This window comes from Elaeis guineensis, chromosome 6 (genome assembly GCF_000442705.2).
Source record: "Elaeis guineensis isolate ETL-2024a chromosome 6, EG11, whole genome shotgun sequence".
In the NCBI taxonomy this organism is placed as follows: domain Eukaryota; kingdom Viridiplantae; phylum Streptophyta; class Magnoliopsida; order Arecales; family Arecaceae; genus Elaeis; species Elaeis guineensis.
In genome coordinates, this window is record NC_025998.2 from 111,895,581 (window position 1) to 111,920,232 (window position 24,652).

At 40.7% G+C, this 24,652-nt stretch overlaps 1 protein-coding gene across 6 annotated transcripts in view; it reads left to right on the top strand.

Annotated features, from left to right (window-relative positions):
- The first annotated feature begins 3,760 nt into the window (after positions 1-3,760).
- The window catches only part of LOC105034727 (uncharacterized), a 53,748-nt gene continuing 32,856 nt past the window's right edge, over positions 3,761-24,652 (top strand). For 3 of the 6 annotated variants that reach the window (XR_012142154.1, XM_073259615.1, XM_073259616.1), the window contains exons 1-2: positions 3,827-4,512; positions 17,638-17,790. Coding sequence is in view for 5 of the 6 variants with exons in the window: in XM_073259615.1 (XP_073115716.1) it covers positions 3,942-4,512; positions 17,638-17,790 (724 nt within the window). In the remaining variant the exon portion in view is untranslated. Of the gene's footprint in view, positions 4,513-17,637; positions 17,791-24,652 lie in introns of all 6 variants that reach the window. The other 3 variants (XM_010909984.4, XM_073259614.1, XM_073259617.1) reach the window with 3 other exon arrangements.

The following is a 24,652-nucleotide window of genomic DNA, read 5'->3' on the forward strand; positions in this document are numbered from 1 at the left end:
AAATGGATCTATAAAAGGAAGATAGGTGCCGATGGTAAGGTAGAGACCTATAAAGCTAGACTTGTGGCTAAAGGTTATAGTCAGCGTGAAGGTATTGACTATCAGAAAACCTCCTCACCTGTAGCCATGCTGAAATTCATCCGCACTCTGCTTGCTGTTACAGCTTATTACGATTATGAAATCTGATAGATGGATATGAAAACTATCTTCCTGAATGGATATCTTGAAGAAGATATCTATATAGAGCAGTCTATAGGTTTTATGTCCAATGATGGTGAACACAGAGTCTGCAAGTTGCAAAGGTCTATATACGGATTAAAGCAGGCTTCTCGGAGTTGGAACCATCATTTTGATGAGGCAATCAAGTTATTTGATTTCATCAAAAATGAAGAAGAACCTTGTGCATATAAGAGGGTCAGTGGGAGTGCAATCACCTTCCTCGTACTGTACGTGGATGATATTCTTCTCATTGAAAATGATATTCTCATGCTGACCACAGTCAAAAGATGGTTGTTCAAGAAATTCTTCATGAAAGACCTAGGAAAAGCATCCTATATTCTCGAAATAAAAGTCTATAGGGATAGACCTAAACGGATGCTTGGCCTGTCATAAAAGCTGTATATAGAGAAGCTGCTGAAGAGATTCAGCATGAAAAACTCCAAAAGAGGTCTCTTACCTCTTAGGCATGGTATTAATCTCTCCAAGACAATGTGTTTGACCACATCTGAGGAGGTGCAGTGCATGAGTAGGATTCCTTACACCTCGACTATAGGGAGCTTCATGTATGCCATGCTATATACTTGACATGATATTGCCCTTGCTGTGAGTGTCACAAGTAGATATCAGTCGAATTTGGGCAAGGAGCATTGGATAACTGTGAAGAATATCCTTAAGTACTTAAGAAAGACTAAGGATTTATTCTTGATCTTTGGAGGAGATTCTGAGTTGCGAGTTGAGGGTGTATTCTTGTTTGATATATTAGAAGAGTTTTGAATATTTGATCAATGGAGGCTGAATATATTGTAGATGTGTAGGATGAATTTTGGCTCTAATGTTAGTTGTAGAACTGGATATCATACTGACACAGTACTGTAAAGATAATGGCACCATAGCCCTTGCTAAAGAGTCCAAGGTCTCACCAGAAGTCCAAACACATAGAGCAGCAATGTACGTGACTACCTCATGTCGAGGTGCATCGAGTAGACTCTGTGGATAACGTGGCAGATCCACTAACTAAGTAATTGAGCCAACCAAAAATAGAAGTCCACCTTGAAAAGATGAGACTTAGATTTGTGGTCAATTGGCTTTAATCCATTACCGACGGAACTCTACAGGTAGATCCTTCGAAGTCACATTGAATAAAGTGACTAACATTTCGATACGTGCTTATAGAAGGACGACTTTATAAAAGATCTTTTTTTTTTATCTTTGCTCAAGTGTCTTCGACTCACTGAAGCCGACTACATTATCTGAGAAGTTCATGAAGAAATTTATGGCAATCATCGGAGGGGGTTGGTCATTGCTTATAAATTACTTCAATAAGGGGATTATTGACCGACAATGTGGCAAGATGTGGTTGAGTTAGTTCAAAAATATGACCAATGTCAAAAATTTGCCATTATTCAACAAGAACTGGCGAATTGTCTAACATCAATCTTGGCACCATGGTCTTTTGTCTAATAGAGAGTCGACATTCTCGATCGATTTCCATTAGCTACTAGATGATAAAAGTTTATTATCATTCGCAATCAACTATTTTATAAAATGGATGGAGGTAGAACCCTCGACACAAATTAACGAGAAAAAAATGATAGACTTCTCTTCAATTATGGAACCGAAGCAGGAAAAAGTGACTGTAAAAAAGAAAAAAAATCTTAAAGGAAGGAACTAATGGCTGAGATCAGTGCCTTAAATTCAATTCTATCCTCCTCGGCGATTTTGACATGTGGCATCAATTTTTGCTGATAAATCTAGTGACCATTCAATGCACCACCGCTATGATCTTGTCATGTGAGATGAGTCTCTGAGAAAAATCCTCAGACCAATAGTGCATTGATGTGTGGCCACTTGTGAACTGCCCGAGGATGATTACTTGGATCGCTCAATCTCCTAGAATAATTATGGGATGTCATTTCATGCAGCTTGCTAATCATAACAGCCCTATGACTCACGAAATGACAAAATGGCCGATGCTTCTTTTTGAGATGATAATAAATGTGAGGCGATGCAGAGGGGCAATGCACAAAAAATGTGCCAGAAATTGAGCTCAAAATTCGAAACCTGATTTACTTCCATCGCCTGACATCCTCAGACCATTTCAGGCCTAGGAGTGGGGGGCAATTATTGGGGCATTTATTCGGAATTATGACCACAGTAGATATCTAACTTTCTTATTCGATTGAGGATGGACAATCGTCTACATTATTAGACCTACTTGAACAACTAGCGATAATGCTCGAAGACTAGTTAGGCAACATGACCACTCATAAACCGACAACTATATTAGTATTAAATCAACTATCTAACTCGGATGTCAACCGAGTATTTACTAAGAAATCGAAAACCACAACTCAGAAGATTAGAGGCCGGCGAAATAGGTACAATGCATGACGAGAGTATTAACCGCTTATAACTAAGAAATCGTAGGCCAGATTAACTACCCAATAAATCTATATTGAATTCGGTAAGTCCCATGCTCCCGTACTTCAAGGAATGGTACATCCCATCTCTATATAAATGGAGGTAAGAGAGGGATTAGAGTAATTTTTTTCTGGCTTGAGAAGCCCTCGTTTTTGTGGTTTCTCTATCTGTTCTCTAAACTTCGGTTAATAAAATATCGGAGGGTCTTTCTGTTGGAAAAATTCTGACAAGAAGATTTTTTACAGGTATATTCTCCATTGAGAGTAAGATGTACTTATTCGATATATAACCGAGCAACTCTTTAGAGTTTGGTGGCAACAAGCACAATTTAAAATAAAACAGAATAAAGATAAGACAAAAGATAGTGTTATAATTTGAATAGTTTCAGAAAAATTGAATTTGTATCTTTCCTTGGGAAAGCATGATTGATCTTCTTTGACAGTGTTGATGGTTGGATCGTTGGATGAACAGATATCAGAGCACTTCAAACTCCCCCATTGATTAGGGTTGGTAAAATATGATCCGACTCGCCAATCCAATCCGTATTCGACCCGCCATAAACAGATTTGGATTTAGGCTAAACGGGTTTTAATTATAAATGAGTCGATCCGTTTAACCTATTTAATAATTGGGACGGATATGGATTTTAGATATATGATCTGTTTAACCCATTTAACCCATTTAATATTTAGGTTGGATTGAGTCAGATAACCTATTTAACTTGTTTAACCTATTTCTGATCTATTTAATCCGACCTGTTAAATCCATTTAAGACCTGTTTAACCTATTTAAAATCTGTTTAAGCTGTTTCTGACCCATTTAACTTGATCTGTTTAACCTGTTTAACCCATTTAACCTGTTTAATCTAATTTGATTTATTTAATAATAGATTAAATGGATCAGATCGAGTTATCTATTTAATAATCAGATCGGATTCAAATTTGAATTTATGATTTATTTAATAAATAGTTTGAATTTGAATTGACTATTTTTTGATCCGATCTATTTATTTATGATCGGTTCAGCCACCCCTGCTATCGATCACCTGCACAGTATCAAAGGGACTATTGCGCAATCCAACAGTGGATTCGCGCGAAGGAAGTTGAGTTCTTCTTTCGCGCAGGACTAGCCGCCACCTAGCCGGTTCAGGTCCACCAGGTCCAACTCCAACAGACTTCCTTCCAAAGCTTAACCCCACCCCATGGTTTTATGATTTTATCCATGGCAGAAGCCCATTTCCCCATTACCCTTCCCTCTTCCAAACGCTGGTGACCACCGTCGCCGTTGCCGCCGCCCGATCCATGGACGTCCGCCGAGGCCAGCGGACGGTTATCGACCCCAAGGTCCGGCAGGTGGGCTTTGTTCCCGCGGGCGCCACCCGGCCGCCCGCCCGCTCCCACTCCGTCCCTACCGACGCCTGCTCCTCCTCCCCGCCCGCCCCCGAGCTCCCCCTCTCAGGGAGCTCCCTTTCTCCCGTCATGATCCCCCCGCCCCGCCATTCCTCCGCCGACGGCCTCCCTTCCCTCTCCCGCTCCGCCGCCTCCCCTGTTCCCATCCCCGCCTCCCCGCTCCGCCGCGACACCGTCCAGATCCCGATCGGGAGCTACAACCCCTCCGAGTCTGTCCTCGGCTCGTCCCCAATGATATCGCCTTCCAGCCGGCTCGACGCCGTTTCCGAATTTTCCGACGAGGTGCCGACATCTGCGTGGCTCGGCAGGAGTGGCTCGGGCAAGTTCGCGTCGTCGTTTCCGTCGAGCAGCGGGGAGATGATGACCATGAAGATCACTGGCGGCGGCAGCGGCGGAGGCGGGAACACTCCAAAGAGCAGCCTGACGACTGCCTCGGTGGTGAAGGCACTGCCTGGAGTGTCAGGTATGCCGCAATGCCCTGTGCTGATTAAGAATTTAAAATTAATGATGATGGGCAGACTAGAATGTGCTTTCTAGGGTTTTGACCCAGAACAGATTAAAAATTTGAAATTGATGATGATTGCTACACTAGAATTATTCACATCTTTGAGATGAAAAATGGTTCGAGTGGATCGGTTTATTTATTAGATTTTGTTTTCTTCCTTTGTGTTTTTGGTAGTTTTCCTTTATTTGTTTTCATAACGGCTAGGTCTAATCTTTTTCTGTGTATTAGATTATACATCCAGAGGTGATGGAATGGATGCTAGTCAGACTTCCTTAATGGGAGAACCGAATAAAAAAGCATTAGGCTTTTGGGACTATTGCTGCTTTGGATTCAAATGACTATGGAGTCCTTGATGCTTGGTAGTTGAAGGAGATCTGAAGCATCTCTTGACTGAATGTGTACAGGTTAAGATTGGAGGTTTAGTCATTCTAGCTGGGATTATCTATTAGGAAGGTGGATGTGCCTTTGTTGATCTATCCAAAGTAAAGGAGGCTCCTACAAGGATGTTGAAGATTTTTAAGGATTCCATTAGATAGGGCATGCGAGAAGGAGTTTCGAACTTAGAAGTCGGGGGTGAGTTTGAGCGATTCAACATGTGCCCATCGATATGTGCTATATAAAGGCTTTCTCAATATAGGGAGTTTAGTACCATCCAAACTGCCCCCAAGTTGTTTGAACCAGGGATTAATCAAGAGGTTCAATGATGGATGGATGTTAGTTTGTCCCAAACCCAACTCAGGTAACACCCAAATTGTGTGTTATATAGGTGCTGCCAGGAAGTGGGTTAAAAAGTGATGTTTTTGGTTTTCAACCATTTAAAGGTAAAAATTAGAGGAAAATGGGACAAGTTGCTATAGGATTTTTCACATCAGATGGACCAATTTAAACCATTTTTAGGCTGAAAACTCATTTTGTCTAGCTGATTTTATCCCTTGTATTTTTTAAATTTAGTTGTTAGCAACTAATTGATGAAATTAGAGAAAAACTCTACAAAATTGAAAATAGAAATATTTGGTTATTGGATTCATGCCCAAGAGCATAAATCCAAGATCAAAATTATTTTGGAACTAATTTCTATACCTATGTCTTTTAAATGTATTTTAGGTTGCAAATATGTAATGTATGTGATAGTTATTGCATGTTTAATAGTTCAGAACACACGAAAACCTTGAGTAAGACAACCGACTTGATGTTTCCACCTTCTTAAAAGCATACAATTAAACAAGAAAGTATGATAAACATTCAAAATTAAAGTTTTGTAGGCCAAATAAAGTTGTACTGAAAGTGTTTGGGGCATATTTATGCTATTCCTTGATCAAGAAAACAATGGTAGCAGCTGCAATAGGAGCTGAATATGCAATAGCAATCAAAGGATGCATATCTATGCGAAAACTAAGTTCTCTCTCATAACCCATGGAACAAGCTGCAAATAAGAAGTGTAGAACAATTAGCTCATGGGGATCACCATTGTATAACCATGTATACTGCTTTCCATATCTGGTAAAAGTGCAAACCAATAGTTATGGGACTAGGTGTTTTATTGTTCATCTCCTTGCAATGGCTGGAAACATCTACTGGATGAAGAACACGGAGCGATGGTAAATGGGCAAAAAGTTAAATGTGCTTGTACACCCGGCGTAGGCTCAAGATTCTTGGTTCAATTTGACTTTGTTCTGGATGGAAAGATTGCTTGACTTCATTTTCATATTTGTCAGTATGAGCCTTGATATGGTATTGATCCTCAGTGTTTGAAACTTTGGTAGAGGCTGCCATTGAGAATATGGTTCAGTGGAGACATGGAGTGAATGATGAATTTCATATTGTTTACAGTTCAGTCTAGTGCAATGAATGCAGAAGTGTAATTTGTTTTCTGTGCTTTTCTTTTTTGTATCAACATGTTGGAAGTGGGTTTGAATTGATTGTAAATTTTAGTGATCCATGCTTTTGAAATTTGGGAGAAATGATGATAAATGATAAAATGTTGGAAGCCATGAAAACCAGGAAAATTGAAGTTTTGCTAGAATAGCTAAAATTGCTGTTTTTAACAATGTTAGATTAGTTATTAAAGGTTAAGTTGTAGGAGTGTGAGGTGGAAGAGGTAGGGAGGTGTTAGGCATGAAAGTAAGGGTAAGGGTTCCTTGATTTCTTTCACAGGGTTTTGAATATTATGAGAATTGAGGCTTTGAATATTTTCAAAGGATTTTATATTGATAAAACATATATTTTTGAATTAGAAATCAATTCTTCTCATATTAATTCTGGTTCATTGAACATAATGCCTCTAATATTAGTTGTTTTTAGTCATCAATCTTGTCAAATAACTTTTATAAGTGAATCATGAATATGCTATCACAAGACCCGAAATCAAAACATGTTTTTTTTTCCTCCTTTTAAAGTTCCTTAAAATCTTATACCCCAAAAGGAGCATTAATATGCAATAAGATTGTCCATTGCATTTTGTGGGTAAGATTGGTGCTGATGCACTGTTTAGTGAATGGTTGCTGGGCATTGGTGATGGAATGTTGGTAATCAATTAGGAGTGGTGATAGATGATTGGTGGGGTGTGGTGTTGATAACGAGAAACAACTTATAAAAGTTTGTACAGTATCTAAATTAAAGGGATTTTTTTTGTCATAATTAGAAATTTCTCTTTCTTCTAATCACTAGGACATTATCAAATAATGCCTTCCTTTTGGCAAGCAATTTTTTTTTTACCCCTAGTAATAACTGAACTCTATCGGGTACCCTTTAACAAACATTTAAATATTTTGAATCAATGATTACTAGAAGATATCCTTTCTATATGTACAACTTTGGTCATCCTGTGTCTAAGCTATTCTTCCAAACCATTGAGTAACGTTCGTTAAGTATGGGGAGTGCCTTTATGTTGACCCTTAGGTTACGTTTGGTGCATCGCCAGACAATCTTGGAAGGTAATGTAGATTGTCTTTAGGATAGATTGCCACCATTAAATTGCCAGTAATATTGATTACTGTCTTTGATACATACAGATAATGTTGCAGTAAAATTATTGAAAATCTTGATTGATATTGTTTGGTGTGACAATAAGATTATCGGTAATATAAAATCAAAATTTCAAAATATCCCGAATAATTTTGCCTTGGTGCTCTTCTTTTTTCGTGATAAGAAGTAACGGGAGTGATGTGGGTGTGGTGGTGATGCGGAGAAGTGGCGGGCTGAGGGGTGTGGGGAACCGTAGGCACTGGGGGGGTTGGGAGGGGGCGGGCGCGTGTGGAGCCGTGGGGGTGATGGGGATGGGCGTGGAGAAGCCACCAGGGGTGGTGGTGGTGGGGGACAAGGGCGCAGGAGCCCTGGGTAGGCAAAGAGAGATGGAGGAGCCGCGGGTCGGGAGCACATGTGGAGGGGGTGGGGGGAGGGTTGGGCAATGGGTTTTGTGTGATTTTTCTGAGGGATAATCTTGTCCAAAATTTTTATTGCAATATTGTCAAAAAAATGATAATCTAGATAGCCACTCCTCCAAGAGGCAGCCTTTGAGGCAATTTCACCACCACGGGAAGCCATCCAAGAGGATGTCGGGCAATATGGCATGACAACTGAGAGCATGGTCACTCTCACCGAGGATGATGTGTTGGTCTAGGAGGACGTGTTGATCATTGGCGTTCAGATCGAGCAGTATGCTGATAGGATGCAAGCATTGTTCCAGGGCGGTGGAGAGGCGACAGGAAAACAAAAGCATAGAGCATTTAAGAAATAATAGTGCTATTAAGTTATCGTGTGATGATCATGTGATAATGATTTCTAATGGAGATAAATGGTTGAGCCACATTGCAACGGAAAAGTAAGTAATGCTGTCTCATTGAAAAAAAAAATAAAAATTTGGGGTCAAAGTATTTCTTGCCCAAACTTGATGGGTGTCACTATAATTTATCCTAAAATTTATTATATTTAAGCATCAAAAATAAACTTAGAAAACTCTATTTTCTAGTCAAAATGAAATAAAAGAATCTCAAAAACCTCAAAAATGAAAAAAAGAATAGGTTTGTTATGTACTAGTTTCATACGGTATTGCATTCTGGTATTGAGACCGCGAACTTTGCATCACAATATGTAAAGTTAGTAATGCTTAGAAATTAAATTTTCAACTAGATCATAACCCCATGCGATGTATGGGATGCGGGGCTTGGGGAGGTTCGAGAGATCTCAAAACCTCAAGGGACCAACTCACACTGCCACAACTCGCACAAAATCCCATCTCCTTCAGGAAAAAAAACCAATTGGAACCTAAGAAGCCCCTCTAATCTCTCTCAAGTGCTCTCGTTTCCCACGGATCTCTGAAAAAGATAATGAAATGAAAAGAAAAAGAAGTGAAAAAAAATAATCTGTGGGGAAAGGTTTTACCCTTAAATTTTTTCTGTCTTTCCTTTGTTTTCCTTGGTTGTAGAGCATTATGCTCTTGCACTTCTGCCAAGAGAAATTTGTATGGTAACGAGGAATCAAAGACACATATGGAGAAGAGGACATACGCACACAAAGAGAGAGAGAGAGAGGGGTTATTCAAAATGGGGGTATTTTTAGGGTTCATTCAAGAGAATTACAGCAATAACCTCTTGTATGCATGAATGCTCCATCCTCATATCTTCGTTTATCATTTTTATTAACATATATGAGGGATGCTCAATGCCTACTACCCTTGAATTCAGTTTGAAGAATCAAAAGGTAATAAAAACCATATCCAAACAAACAATTGAATGGATCCATTGTATGTTATAAAGAAACAATAAATAAATTGCAATAACAATGATCGAAAAACAATAGAACAGAAAAAGAAAAGGGGATTTGTAGGTGGACAAAAAAATTAGCTTCGATGAAAGAAGAAAAGAAGAACCTGTGCTTCTTCGACAGGAGTTTGTTCTTGTTGATCTTGCGGCCGCTGCTTTCAGTGGTATTGCTGGTGCCCTCCTTCCACTTGTCGGGCACGATCACCTTCGACAACTTCTCATCTAGAGGGAGGAAGAGAATATAGGAGTCCCAATCAGGTGGGAGGCTTGGAGTGGCCAAAGAGGGAAGCTTAGACCAGATCTATGGGAAGGAAAGTACTTGAGGGAGATAGGAGGGGAAGGCCGATGCCGGTGATGATAGGGAGGAAGAGAAAATGCCAATCGGAACCTAAAAAACCCCTTCGATCTCTGTGCTCTCCTTCTTTCCTTGCCCTCCTTTGCCTCCTCCTCTCTCTCTCCCCCCCACTGACGGCCTCCCTACCGCCCTTTGCCTCCTTGCTGCCTTCGCCGGCTGCCACGATGCCTCTCTCCGTAGCCCCATCTTGTTCACGAGCTTCGCCTCGGTCCTCTTCAAAGACCCACCTGTTGCTGGCGGCAGGTTATTCGATCTCGTCTTCTCCTCCTCCAAGACCGCGATGGCTGGTGGAGGATTGTTGGAAGAAGAGGCCACGGCGGAGGAAGGTTTGGATTTCTCTCTAAGCCATGACTTCGAGATCGGGGGGTTTGATCGGTCATGCATTTGAAACCATTGAAATTTTCTTTTTTTTCTCTTTCGCATGAGCATTGTGATATGGCGAACGGAGCCTTTTCCCAAAACCCCACATGTCAAACGGAGGCACTACCAACGTAGATGCCTCTGTTTGTATATACATATATATACATATTCATACATACATACATATATATATATACACACACACACACACATGTGTGTGTGTGTGTATATATATATATGTATATATGTACATATGTGTGTGTGTGTGTGTATATATATATGTATGTATATGTGTGTGTGTGTATGTATATATATATATGTGTGTGTATATATATATGTATGTGTCTACATATATATATATATGTATACATATGTATGTATATATGTATACATATGTATGTATATATGTATACATATGTATATATGTATAAATGTGTATATGTATATAGATATGTGTGTGCGTGCGTGTGTGTGTGTGTATTAGATTTCATAGGCATTCATAATTTTTGATATATTAATGTCAAACAACGGCAAAACTTTAGAAATTTTCAATTCCATAGGCATTCACAATTTTTGATATATTAATGACAAACAACTATACAGCAAAACTTTAGAATAATTTCTGCCATTATGAGTTTACCTGGCTCTACGCATGCCATCTTTTCTAGGTGATTCTTGATGAGTTATTTTTGTTATAATAATGCCACAAACGTCAAGTAGTAAGACCTAAATAGCTAAATGATGGAATGAAGGCATCATGCATGCTAAGGGGGGGGCGAGAGTGAGAAATCAGAGCAGTAGTAATACCTAGTGTTGGGTATAAAATACCCTCAGCCGAAGTTATTGACAGGATTGATCCTTCCAGGACTCTTCCGGCTTTCGACTGCAGATGGTATCTCTCCGGACTTCTCCAACAGCCGGATTTCCGCAGTGCTGACTGAATTCCCCCGACGGACGAACTCCCACTGCACCACCCGAGCTCCTTCAACACGAGTTCCCCCAGTCGTCTATTAAACCGCCCCAAGTGCTCACTGATCTCCGCCGCCAGCCGACCTTCTACGGCTATCAGCTGTTCCCCGAATCCCTTCCAGACTTCTTCCGGCCAGGTTCAACTCCAATCCGAACTACCCTGGACTTCGTCAACGGCTGAACTTCACCAACGGCAGATTCCTACAACTATCAGACTTCGTCCGGACTCCTACGGGAACCGGACCTCGTCCCCGACTCCGGCTGCAGGCGGACTTCGCCCAGACTCCTACGGGAGCCGGGCTCCGCCGACGACTTCACTTACAGGTAAACTTCGTCCGAACTCCTACGGGAGCCGGACTTCATCCACAACTCTAATTGCAGGAAGACTCAGCTCGGACTCTTACGGGAGCCGGATCTCGTCTCCGACGCCAGCGGCGGGAAGACTTCGCCCGGACTCCTACGGGAGCCGGACCTCGTCCCCGATCTCGGCTGCTGGAAGGCTTCGCCCGGACTCCTACGGGAGCCGGGCTCCGTCCTCGATCTCGACTGCTGGTAAACTTCGTCCGGACTCCTAAGAGAGCCGGACTTCGCCCCTGACTCTGATTGCAGGTGGACTTCGCCCGGGCTCCCACGGGAGCCAGATCTCGTCTCCGACTCCAGCGGCGGGAAGACTTTGCCCGGACTCCTATGGAAGTCGGACCTCGTCCCCGACTCCGGCCGCAGAAAGGCCTCGTCCGGACTTTTACGGGAGCCGGACTCCGCCCGCGACTCCAGCGGCGGGAAGACTTCGCCCGGACTCCTACGGGAGCCGGACCTCGTCCCCGATCTCGGCTGCTGGAAGGCTTCGCCCGGACTCCTACGGGAGCCGGGCTCCGTCCTCGACCTCGACTGCTGGTAAACTTCGTCCGGACTCCTAAGAGAGCCAGACTTCGCCCCTGACTCTGATTGCAGGTGGACTTCGCCCGGGCTCCCACGGGAGCCAGATCTCGTCTCCGACTCCAGCGGCGGGAAGACTTCGCCCGGACTCCTACGGGAGCCGGACCTCGTCCCCGATCTCGGCTGCTGGAAGGCTTCGCCCGGACTCCTACGGGAGCCGGGCTCCGTCCTCGACCTCGACTGCTGGTAAACTTCGTTCGGACTCCTAAGAGAGCCGGACTTCGCCCCTGACTCTGATTGCAGGTGGACTTCGCTCGGGCTCCCACGGGAGCCAGATCTCGTCTCCGACTCCAGCGGCGGGAAGACTTCGCCCGGACTCCTACGGGAGCCGGACCTCGTCCCCGATCTCGGCTGCTGGAAGGCTTCGTCCGGACTCCTACGGGAGCCGGGCTCCGTCCTCGACTGCTGGTAAACTTCGTCCGGACTCCTAAGAGAGCCGGACTTCGCCCCTGACTCTGATTGCAGGTGGACTTCGCCCGGGCTCCTACGGGAACCAGATCTCGTCTCCGACTCCAGCGGCGGGAAGACTTCGCCCGGATTCCTACGGAAGCCGGACCTCGTCCCCGACTCCGGCTGCAGAAAGGCCTCGTCCGGACTCCGCCCGCGACTCCAATCACAAGTAGACCTCTCCGGACTCCTACGGGAGTCGGACTTCGAGCTCCTGTTGCAAGCGACCCACTCTGAGTTACCACTGCAAGCAAACTACTCCAAGTCCCTACCACGAACGGCCTTGGCCGAGACTCCTCGACAAATGATTCTCGTCCGGGCTCCTACGGAGACCGGACTCCAACTGAACTTTGGTCGACAGGCCTGGGCCCTCTAGCAGGCCACAGCAACGGCCACGACTCTGCTCCACTCCCTGCGACGGATTCTGCGCGGCTCCACCACCCCCCACGACAGGCTCCACACGGCAGGCCGCAGTAATGGCCGCGAATCTGCTCCACCCCCTGCGGCGGATGCTGCGCGGCTCCATTACTCCCTGGCAAGTCGCGACAATGAACGCCGCTCCGCTCTCCGCAACTGATTCCACGTGGCGAGCCATGGTGATAGCCACGACTCCATCCCATTATTTCTCATGATAAATTTTTCCTGGCCCCGTGCGGCCCACGACGAGGCGGTTACAAACATTGCTATCAGTCTGTTGCTCCCTCCGCCTATAAAAAGGGGACCCCAGATACGTTATTCTATAAGCTCTCGTTTTCTATCTAGAAATTCTGCTAAAATTTTCGTTCGAGCACTCCATTCTTGTTGAGGCAGAGAACTGACTTGAGCGTCGGAGGGTCTTGCCGGAGTAACCCCACCTTCGGTTTAGACTTCCTTTGCAGGTCCCGGCGGCGACCGCGACTCCCTCGACTCCAGCTTCTCCGACGCAGGCGGATTTTTGCACCAACACCTAGCTATAGTGGAGGGTGAGCTTTTAAAACTCAGTTTCAGTTTTGTTGCGCTAGTTAAGAGTTTTGATGTCGGTAGTTTCATTTTGAGTTTTGGAATTTTGGTTAAAAAACAATAAAAAGTAAAAAAACAAGGCAGGCTGTTTCACATCATTTTATTTTTTAAGTTATCTAGGATGATAACTTTTATAGTTTTGGTATTTTTAACTTTCACTTAAATCGTGTTGAAGCTTAATGCATTAAATGTGAAACTCTTAATCAAGTGTAAATTAACAAGGCAAGCATATAAAAGCACAAAATTAATTACTTATCACTATTTAGTACCATATATTGTTGCAAGGTGGGTCACATAGACCATTATCATCATAGTGTGTCTGGGAATACTAATAAGGATGAGGATAGTAATGAGATAGCTAACCATCATATTTAGTTCTATTAAGACATTTAAATATTGTTTACGTGTTTATAACTAAAAGACATTCATCTTACCTGCCATTAACAAAGCTTAGATGAAGTTAAACCTTGGCTTGACCACTAGAGCCTTAAATTAATTTATAACTATTAACTAGATTAGATAATGAATTTTAGAAATCATTGAACTTATTTAGTTGTTAAACCAACAAAAAAAAAAGTTTTGGTTGGTTTTGTTTGAAACTATCAAAACTGGGTGATACTTATCTAGAACCAGCTAAGACTAATGGTTTTGATCTGCTTCTGATTGGTGTTGGCAAATGCTGTTATATTTCAATCAGAACAGGTCGCCAAAACTTTTAGTCTTGGCAAGGAGGTATAGGAGGTGAAATTAAAAGAGATGGTGTTAGAAAGAGGGATGATAAGATATGAAAGGGGTTGCATAGAGACATGGATCAGGGCAAGAAGTTATTAGTTGCTTTAATTGGGTATTGGTGGGGAGGAGTTGAGGTTAAAAATGAGGTCAGGTTAGGGTTAGTACTGGGTTAGAACCAAGGTTTTAAATCCCGTGGGATAGAGCTGTTTTGATTTTTTCATAGAACGGGATGCATCGCCGTCCTACCCAATCCCGACATTTGGGACAGAGAATGTCCCAAGACGTCTCGATCGAGACACTAGGAAGCTAGCGGGATGGCCTGTCCCAACACATGGGATGGTACGTCATTCTGGTGTCCCATGGGAGGTCACGGGATGTTCCATTGGGATCTGAATCCTGGGTTACAACTATGACTTGAACGAGGGTGATTAAGTTTTTAAGGTGGTTTGTTGTAAAGCTGTTGCATTAGTTTGAGAAGAAGGTGGAGGATGAGCTGAGCTAAAGCAACAACAAAATATTTAGGTGGTTGTGTAAGTGAAGGTAGTAAAAACTAAAGATGGCGGTAGCTTTGGTTGTAAACTTGTAATGTCACCTATGATCTTCTAAGTTATTGATCCCACTTGTATCCTAAATAAACATGAGTGCTATTGCTAACAATGATAATAACTACTAAAATATGTAATAATTCTCTGCTAAAAAGAAGGATCATATTGGTGGCTAAAAGAAGTGATAGTATTTTCTTCTAATTAGATCTGCAGTGGCCAGGATCTTGGTTTGGGCTGTCCTATGTAGACATTCATGATATATAGCCTTGCTTTCTTGTATTAAAAAAATATGTAATCCTATATGGAGGATAGAATATAGATCAACAACAAAACAAAAGAAACTGTTTGGTGATAAGAAAAACTAACAACAACTTGAACAAGATCCACATTCCATCTGGAGTTTGTTTCAATCGAGCATCATTTTCAACCCCAATATGAACAAAGTGCCACAACTTCCACGATTGCCATTACTGACAGTACTTCACAGTAAGTACTCCTCTAGAATAATGAACTTTAATAAGAACCATTTTCTCTAACCATATTCAGATTAGTTGACGTCAACTTGTCCTCCATCCAAAGTAATATTCAAGAACATATGAATTCGATGAGTCAATATGGGAAGACATAATTTAAATATGAATACTATGATAGAGGTGGAGAAGGTTAGAATTCCATGTAACAAAACTTGAAATTCCAGAATGGAAAAACCCGAAACAGCAGCCATCACATAATGACATAATCGATGAATAGATTTACAGAAAATGTTAAACTATTAGTGGTACATGGTTATGTGTATCAATAGATGGAAATGAAAACCTGAGGTGAAGATGTTTGTTGGGGAGGTGGGAGAACACCATAAAGTTGTTGTGCTCCAATTGCCCATTTAGGATGACCATCGAAATTAACAGTGAAGAGATGATCCAGCTGGTTTGTCCCCTTTTCAGGTTTAGCTGAGAAAATAGTATGACAATAATCACATTCAGCTTTTCCTTTCACTTTTTTCTTTGAAATGTTTCCAAAGTGTTGATCTTCATTTATCGCCATCCTTAGAAGGCTCAACAAGTTGAGAAAATACCACCCTGTGCACTTGAAATATTTGATATAGAGAATATAAATATAACACTCAATTAAGATAAGGAGATGATATAACAGACGAATAAACAAGGCAGCCAATAAAGGTAAAGTATATAGAAGATGCTAATGATACAAAGTCTTGGAGAACAACCAATATCATGCCTAACTTACTAATTACTGAATGAATTTCCTTCATGAATGCACAACAGAGAGAGGGAGAGAAGTGAAACAAACAAAACAGTTAAGTGTTCATTACTATTCACTATAAAATCCAACTTTAAATCCCAATTAATGTCCAATCGCTCAATCTATAGCATACTAGGGTTTACTAAAATGGGCTTGTAAGGATGGCCAAGATCAGTGAGATTGCCTCACTGGAGGTTTCCTCATTGTTATGTGCTTGTTGGTAATGAGCTAGCTTCTTCAAAAGACTCGAGTAGAAAGGAGTGTGTAAGCTTCTTTGGAGGAGAAGATAGTCTAGGATGGAAATGCAGAGGGGGTGAGATTAAGCTGTTCGCAGTTGTAGAGACAGGCAAAGCTGACCCATTGATTGCAATAGTTGAGGTGGAGTGGAGAGACAAATGGGAAGGAGGAGGTAAAGGAGAGATGGTAAAGGCTGAGTCATCAAGTTGGAGTAGAGAGTTGATATAAATGAGGTGGAGTGAAGTTTTTTACAAGAAGGTCAAGGTGGAGAATGGAGCTACCAATGGGGAAGGCCGGGTTGGAGTGAAGCCATTAATGAGGAAGGTTGAGGTGGAGGAATGGTGTGCTGACATTGAGGGCTGAGGTGGAGGAATGGAGCTACTAATTGAAAGGGCTAAGAAGAGAAGATTGGCTGCGTGGGAGAAAGCACAGAGGATTTAGGGCTTCAAGGGAAAGGGTCTGGGGCTTGAAGGGTTTTGTGTGTTTTTAACATTAAGTGGGTTTTGTTGGTTGGGCACCATTAATGCACCATAAAAAAACAAACCTAGGTAATATACAAAGGGGCTGGGCCAGCCTGGGCTGGGCCTGTTAGAAATTTAAAAACTTGGACCTGACTTGGCTTTTAGAACTGGTTAGCTTTTGACCTGGACCGGACATGGTAGTCTCTGTGAATAGATCAGGCCTAACTTGGTTAGGTCATAGGCTGTGTCCAATTTGCAGCAACATTAGAAGTTTCCTTGATTTTATATGGTTAGATTTGACCAAGGACAACATTAACACATGCATCTGTATATCTTGCAGAGCAAGTCAGCAATTCAGTAATAAGGTGTTAAAATACAGACATTGGAATTTATGTGCTTACCTGTTAATTGTCGAAAGTATGCTGTATGTAACTTGCTATTTGTGTCGAAGCTACATGTTCAATCTTTGGTAAAAAGACACCCACACTGACTCATTGAATAGGAGCACATCTTCTGTAATTAAAATGGAATTCATAAATTAAATTGAAATAGGTTGGCGAATTCCAGTTAGAAATAGAACAATCAACAATTGACATGATTTCTCTGTATTGTATCCAGTTGAGTGTTGGGCCTTCTCAGTTACAACTTGGACTACATAAACAAAGCTAACAAATATTTTGGCTTGTTTATGAAGAAAGTTCTGTTTAATCTAAAATTATTTCCTTGGACATAACTCCTTGGATTTTGTCCAACACATTCAGAGAAATATCAAATTTATTATCTTTTTAAAAAAATCAAATCTGTAAATGGTATTTAATGAAAATCTAGTAGCAACTCTGAGTTACTTTCCACAAATAATACAAACTATGCGTATATTGAGTGCGTCTCACAGGCATTTGTGTGCTTCTGACGTTTTTCTTTGAAATAGATTATAACCCAAAATGTTGCTTTAGAGCTTTTATGTTGTGGACTAATATTTTAGGGAATGCAATTGCCTACTTCCAACGAGTGACATTTTGCAGAAAAAGATAGGGGAGCTTTGATTGAAGTGCAGAATGAAGGGATTTCAAAGCCACAGAAACAGAAAACCTCAAAAGCTGAGAGGCGTGCCATTCAAGAGGCTCAGCGTGCAGCGAAGGCTGCAGCAAAGGAGGCTGGTGATCAATTTGTTCTTTGTACTCATTCATTTATTGTTTTTGCTCAATTAGTTTATCATTAGATTCTTATGTGATTTGATATTGATGTACCATTTTTAAGCTGCCAAATAATTTTAGATTTCTCATGTAAATAAATTGATTGTCAAGCTGCTTGTACAGACTATTCTTATAAGAATTTCTGTTTTTAATGCATATTAAACCTGTTCTGTATTATGACTTGATTTTCAATTACCTGATTGAGGTGTTCTTTGGGTTGCTTTAGCGACCAGCCTTTTCTTATTGAGTTCTTTTTTTCTGAGTAGTGTTTATGTATCAGCACATATATTTATGTGGGCTACTTCAAACAAGTAGAGGGCAGCAAGAAAATGCTAAGATGGATTATTGCTCAAATCAAGAAAGGTGGATGAAGAATGAGTATGCTAAAAGAAATAATTAAGGAACTGATTTAGACTTTGTAGGCATGTGGAAGGAAGAACCGAGGTCCAACGAGGTGTTGAACTGGAGAGAGACTCAAAATTGTGTCAAAGTATTGGGAAGGGGAGAGGGATACTCCATACAAAATAGCCGGAAGTTACTCAGGAAGAAAAGCTGATAGGGGTGTTGTACCATTGATTAACAAGATTGGTAAAGGATTTGTGAAGCATTGCAAACTTGTGACTACTGGTTGGTTGGGCGCCAAAACTCTACCTCAAACAACCTTTATCAATTTATATTGCCAATTCTTATTGAAAGTAGGCAGCGCATTATATGGCAATATGTTAAGTGTTATTTGGTCCTATTTTGTTAGTAATGTCTGCTACTGTGGTAATAGGTGATAATGATCATGTGGAGCTCATGTTCTAAATAATGTAAATATTCTAGGAAATAATTGAGACAAGGAAGTAGAAAATTTACAATATCAACGGATAATTGACATTACAGTTGTGTAGCACCAATTCAATTGTCAGGAGCATGCAAAACATTAAGGTCAAGGTTTGCCGAACTGGTATTGGGTATCAAGGTATGCTGTCTTGGTAGTGGGCCCCATATCGGTGCCATCCTACCACTATGTTGCAATATGGAGGCCGTTTTATGTATTGAGTGTCGATACACGCCCATGCAGTGTACTGGTACAGAATCAGTATGTTACAGTACATTCCATACCGTCTAGTTTGATATGGTATGGCATACCTTGCTAGGTGTCATACTTGTTTGGTATCGTATAGGCTCGGTATGATATAGCTTACTAGTCATCTGATTGGTACACTATTTTTTTTTTGTTTCTAAATTTTTTGTTTTTAGTTACCGTTTTAATCATTATGGTTGTTTAGTTTAGGATTTTGATATTATTTTGGTGACTTCTTTGTCATCAAATGGACTTGAAGTGCAATTAATGAGTTGTAACTAATAGACTATGTGAGTACGTATAGGAGTACATATAATTGAATATATATATATATATATATATATATATATATATATATATATAGTACGTATAGGAGTACATATAATTGAATATATATATATATATCAAATGCACTTAAAGCACAAAATATGTACCAATATCTAAAATTTTGTGGAGTGCCTGTATTCCTTGTTGACATTGGGATTGCAGTGATAGTTCGAGCTTAAGATACTATTCCAACTTTCTAGATAATCTACCCCATATCCTTACACCTCATAACCTACACCCACTAGATAGCCACCTTGATACTGATCCTTTGCCTGATATTGGATTGACCATCTGAAGATCGTATAAGCTGCTTGAGGCTGTGGAGGGTAGGAGCCACTTGATTATGATGCATTGGATGAAGGATATCCATGCTAGTCATAGCTTGGCTTTGTTGAATATAATTCTGTGTATGACTAGGACTCAGATGTATCCAAGGATTTTACTTCGTGTGTGAGATCATCGGTAGCAGCACTGTCTTGAATGACCTTGAGGGATCTGTCTCCTGTATGAAATGCTATCCTTGTCGGCTCTACTAGACTGTGCACCATGGTTTCTAGGAATGGCAACAGGTAGGGTACCCACAAAATTTGTCCTACCCATACCTGAACCCATTTAAAATTCTACTATTCGAACCCGTCTTAAACCTGATTAAAAGTTTGCCTAAAAATCCCAAACCCACCCCATCAAAAAATGGTAAATTCGTTGGGCACCTGAACCTGCCCGCTTAATCTTTATTTGGATCGGGCTGGGTACCCAACCTGAAGTTATAAAAATAGTAAAGATCAAGGGAATAATATCAACTAAAAATGGGTCTAAATAATTTGGCAAACAATCTAAATGCAAATGAGTTTTGTAGCTTAATGGTAAATGTAGAGGAGGTTAGATGTCCTTGAGGTTTGGGGCCCAAGTCCCCTCACAATATATATGCTTTTATAGAATTTTGTAAATGTATATATGTATTATATATTATATTATATAATTTTGTTTGGGTAGTGGGTACTCGAGGTGCAAATCCCAAACCCTAAGGTTGCATTTGGTGCATTGCCAAGCAATTTTGGAAGGTAATGTGGATTGCCTTCAAGATGGATTGCCATCATTAAATTGCCAATAATGTTGATTACCGTGCTTGGTACACAGATAATGTTACAGTAAAATTATTAGAAATCTTGATTGACATGTTTAGTATGACAATTAGATTACCGGTAATGTGAAATTAAAATTTCAAAATACCCTCAATAATTTTGCCCTAGTGCTCTTCTTTTTCTCTGGTAAGAAGTAACGAGAAGTGGCGAGCCGAGGGGTGGGGGGAACCACGGGCACTGGGGAGGTAGGGAGGGGGCGGACGTGTGTGGAGCTATGGGGGTGGTGGGGACGGGCGTGGAGGAGTCACGGGTGGGTTGTGGGGGACAAGGGTACGCAAAGGGAGATGGAGGAGCCGCGGGCTGGGGGCACACATGAAAGGGGATGAGGGGGAGGGGAGAGGGTTGGGCAATGGATTTTGTGTGATTTTTTTGAGGAATAGTTTTGTCCAAAATTTTTATTGTAATATTGCCAAAGAAGTGGTAATTTGGATAGCTACCCCTCCCTAAGACAATCCAAATTGCCTCCCATGAGGCAATATGGGAGGCAATCTGGATTGTCAAGATAATCCGGATTACCATCCAAAAATCATGCCAAACATAGTAATCCAGATTACCACATTAAATTGCCAGCAATCTGGATAGATTGCCAGTTACCAAACTCAACCTAACAGATTTTAATTTTAAATCCCAAACCCTATAGGATTTTACCAAATAGTTCTTATTAGGGTTTAGGATGGGTCAGATATCCGAAAAAATCCATCCGGCTGCCATCCCTAGTGGTTTCTATCCTATATAGCATGATTGAACTAGGACTCACTATTGAATCAAAGATCCTAAGGCTATGAGTCATGCAGCCATGCGATGTCCACTGCTACCTTCTTGGCCACCAATTGCATCGTCGCTCAAACTACCATTGTCATGTTGGTATTGCAAGACAATTTGAGCATCTAATCGTTTGGGGGCTTATTGGTCTCTGAATCAGAGCGAACTACCTCCTCATTCACTTTCTCCAATGGAATTGTAGTTTCTTTTCCTTTTCTTTTCTTGTTGATTCGACGAATTGCCTTCTTTCCTTGGATGCATATGCCTACCTAGCTCTGTTGGGTGGTTTGACTGCACCGACCACCCTAATTGGCCATAGTTGCCCGACTAGATTGGGTATTGTGATGGCTTCTCTCTGTCAAATCTTTGGAAGGATGTCTTGGATATGGAGCTTTGCAATGATGATCAGCTCTTGATCTTTGTGGCTGCTCGATTGGATGTGAGTGTGGTATATGTTCTATTCATTTTTCTACATCTGTCCTATCTTCTCATGTTGTGAAATTAGTCGGTCAAGGAGGCGATCCTTACTTATCAAGCTCTAGTTGTTGCTGTTGGCTCTCCAGCCAACCAATCATCAGATCCATGTCATCGTATGTGAAATCATTGTGATATGGATCATTATACTTCAACTCCACTTTTGCTTCAATACACTTCAATTTGAGCCTCAGATTATAATGAACATACACCAAGTCATTCAAATGCTTCTATACGAGGTGATTCTTCTGCTTGTTGTGGATTGCGATGAAGGTAGACCAGTTGTGCTCCCCGCCATTGAAGGAGACTATTGATGAGAGGATCCAGGTTGCTAACCTTCTTAAGACTTTTGATGATTGGCCAAAAACGAATCATCATTCAGTTGCAAATGCAATTAAGCAAATTGCATATCAGACATTACTTATCAAAAAACATTATACTAGTTATAGCTGGTGTCTAAAAATACCTAAATGCATGCTCTCTTTGCTTGCCATGAATAACCTATTGCCAAACTCTGAGAGCTCTCTCTAAATGCTTGAGTCTATAAAACATATACATATTATATGATCTCAATGATTCACTAGAGTCGACAAAGTAATGATCTTGTATGTCATTAAACTTACCTCTTTCGGACATTAGGCAGCAATTACCGAGTCAGGTCACATCTTATGGATTATATTACTCAGAGCCGTCAAAAGTTCCTCGTCCATGTCCATTCTTAGGATAGTGTGTTGGAACTTCGAGTTGAGGTTAGGTTATCAATACATTTTGCAATTGATTTAGTTAATTAATGAATGATTGCATTTGAATTTTATTGTAAGAGTAAATAATATGAGAATGAACAATAAAAGACGTAAAAAATGATTGTTTATTTCTGTATTTGATTTCAATGAATTCTTGGTGATACAGTAGAATACAATTTATAGAGAAGGGATACAATAAATCTAGGCTAGAATTATGACTATGTACACAAGAGAATACAAAAGAAAAGAGATATCAACGATCGGCATAATATCAGCATGATATCTTCTTTCTTTTGTATTCTCTTGTGTACAGTCATAATTCTAGCCAAGATTCATTGTATTCTTTTTCTATAAATTGTACTCTACTGTATCATCAATAATTCATTGAAATCAAATATAGAAATAAACAATCATTTTTCATGTCTTTTAATGTAGATTATATTCTAGATATTCTATGATATGAAGAATCATGCAGATTATGTTATGAAGATTATGTATATCTGTTAGATACTCTGTGATATCAAGAATCATGTGGATTATATTCTGAAGACCATGCCAATATTATGCTGATCCTTGATATCTTTTGATATCTCTTTCCTTTTATATTCTCGTGTACATAATCATAATTCTAGCCTAGATTCATTGTATCCTTTCTCTATAAATTATACTCTACTGTATCATCAAGAATTCATTGAAATCAAATACAGAAATAAACAATCATTTTTCACATCTTTTATTGGATCTGCACTGTCCGGAGTTGATTGGGAGGAGACGTCAGATATGGTGAAAAAAACAGGATAGTAGCGGCATATGGGCAGCGGTGGCATTTGCACGGCGGCTGTGTATGAGCAGTGGCTACGCTAGGGTGACCACAGGAGCAGAATAATGTCCTGCTCTGATATCATAAAAGATGTGAAGAATGATTGTTTATTTCTGTATTTGATTTCAATGAATTCTTGGTAATACAGTAGAGTACAATAGAGAAGGGATACAATGAATCTAGACTAGAATTATGACTATGTACATAAGAGAATACAAAAGGAAGAAGATATCAAGGATTGGCATAATATTAGCATGATCTTCCGAATATAATCTGCATGATTCTTGATATCACAGAGTATCTAACAGATATGCATAATCTTCAAAACATAATTTGCATGATTCTTCATATTATAGAATATCTGGAATATCATCTGCATAATCTGCATGATTCTTCATATCATAGAATATCCTGAATATAATCTGTATGATTCTTCCGCAAACAAACCATCACCTTTTAGTTGTAATTTGCCCATCTAATAATCCCACCTTTGCTCATTATATCAATGTACTCTTTGAGCATGCTGCAGGCCTACTTGATCTCGGTCCTAGCAACCATCATCATGCTATAAAGGAAGGCTATTTGAGCATATCTTTCACTATCCATGGCCATCAACATTTGATATAATGGTGCAATAGTCTTAACAATTCTCTTGACTTGCTACCAAAACGGTGGGCTTGTGATTAAGCCCTCCATGAGTCCATGTGACTGCCTTCCATGCTGGCTTGGGCCTATTTGCTCTCATGCCACTCAGCACTCAAGAACATCTAATGTAAGCTTGCTTTTTTTTTTGGATTAGGCTATCAAGTGCAATGTAATTTGCAGCACAGCGGGTGACTGCGAGCCTCATTATCTCACCCCCAATTTATTTCGTCATCAAAGATAGAACCCATTTGTTGCTGCATATGAATCTGTTAATGAATTGGGCTATTTCAATAATTTGCTTCACTAATGAATCTTTTTGATGTCTATCAATATCATATCTATGCAGCGTGCTGCACATGAGGTTCCTAAATTATGTGACCGCCTGATCATCAGGATCTTATTGGCGGCCTTATACCTTGGTCTATTATTCAGGATCACCTGCATATCATGCTGCTTCTCAATTTGGTCAAGAACTTCATCAAACTAAGGATGTCATGTGCGTCATGCATTTAATCTAAAGCATCAACTGACTTATGGAGAAATATTTTCATATCACAATATGTCAAGAAATTGATGATGCTTCATCTATTGGATCCATCTAATCATCACATATTAAAGTCAGTTTGTAGGTGTCCCACTTGCGCTAGTAGGAGCTACCCATTTATCTAACTCATTATTATTCAACAGCTCACTATATATATCTTTTGGCCTAGAAGGATCTGCACCCTGATAGCAGATCAATAGTGTGTGCTATTGGCTGCATTTGTAGGGATGTGGCTGACGTGAAACTATGATACAATAGCTCTCAGCATGTCCTTTTTCTTATCCTTTACAAGCATGAAATCAATTCTTTGTTGCTTCG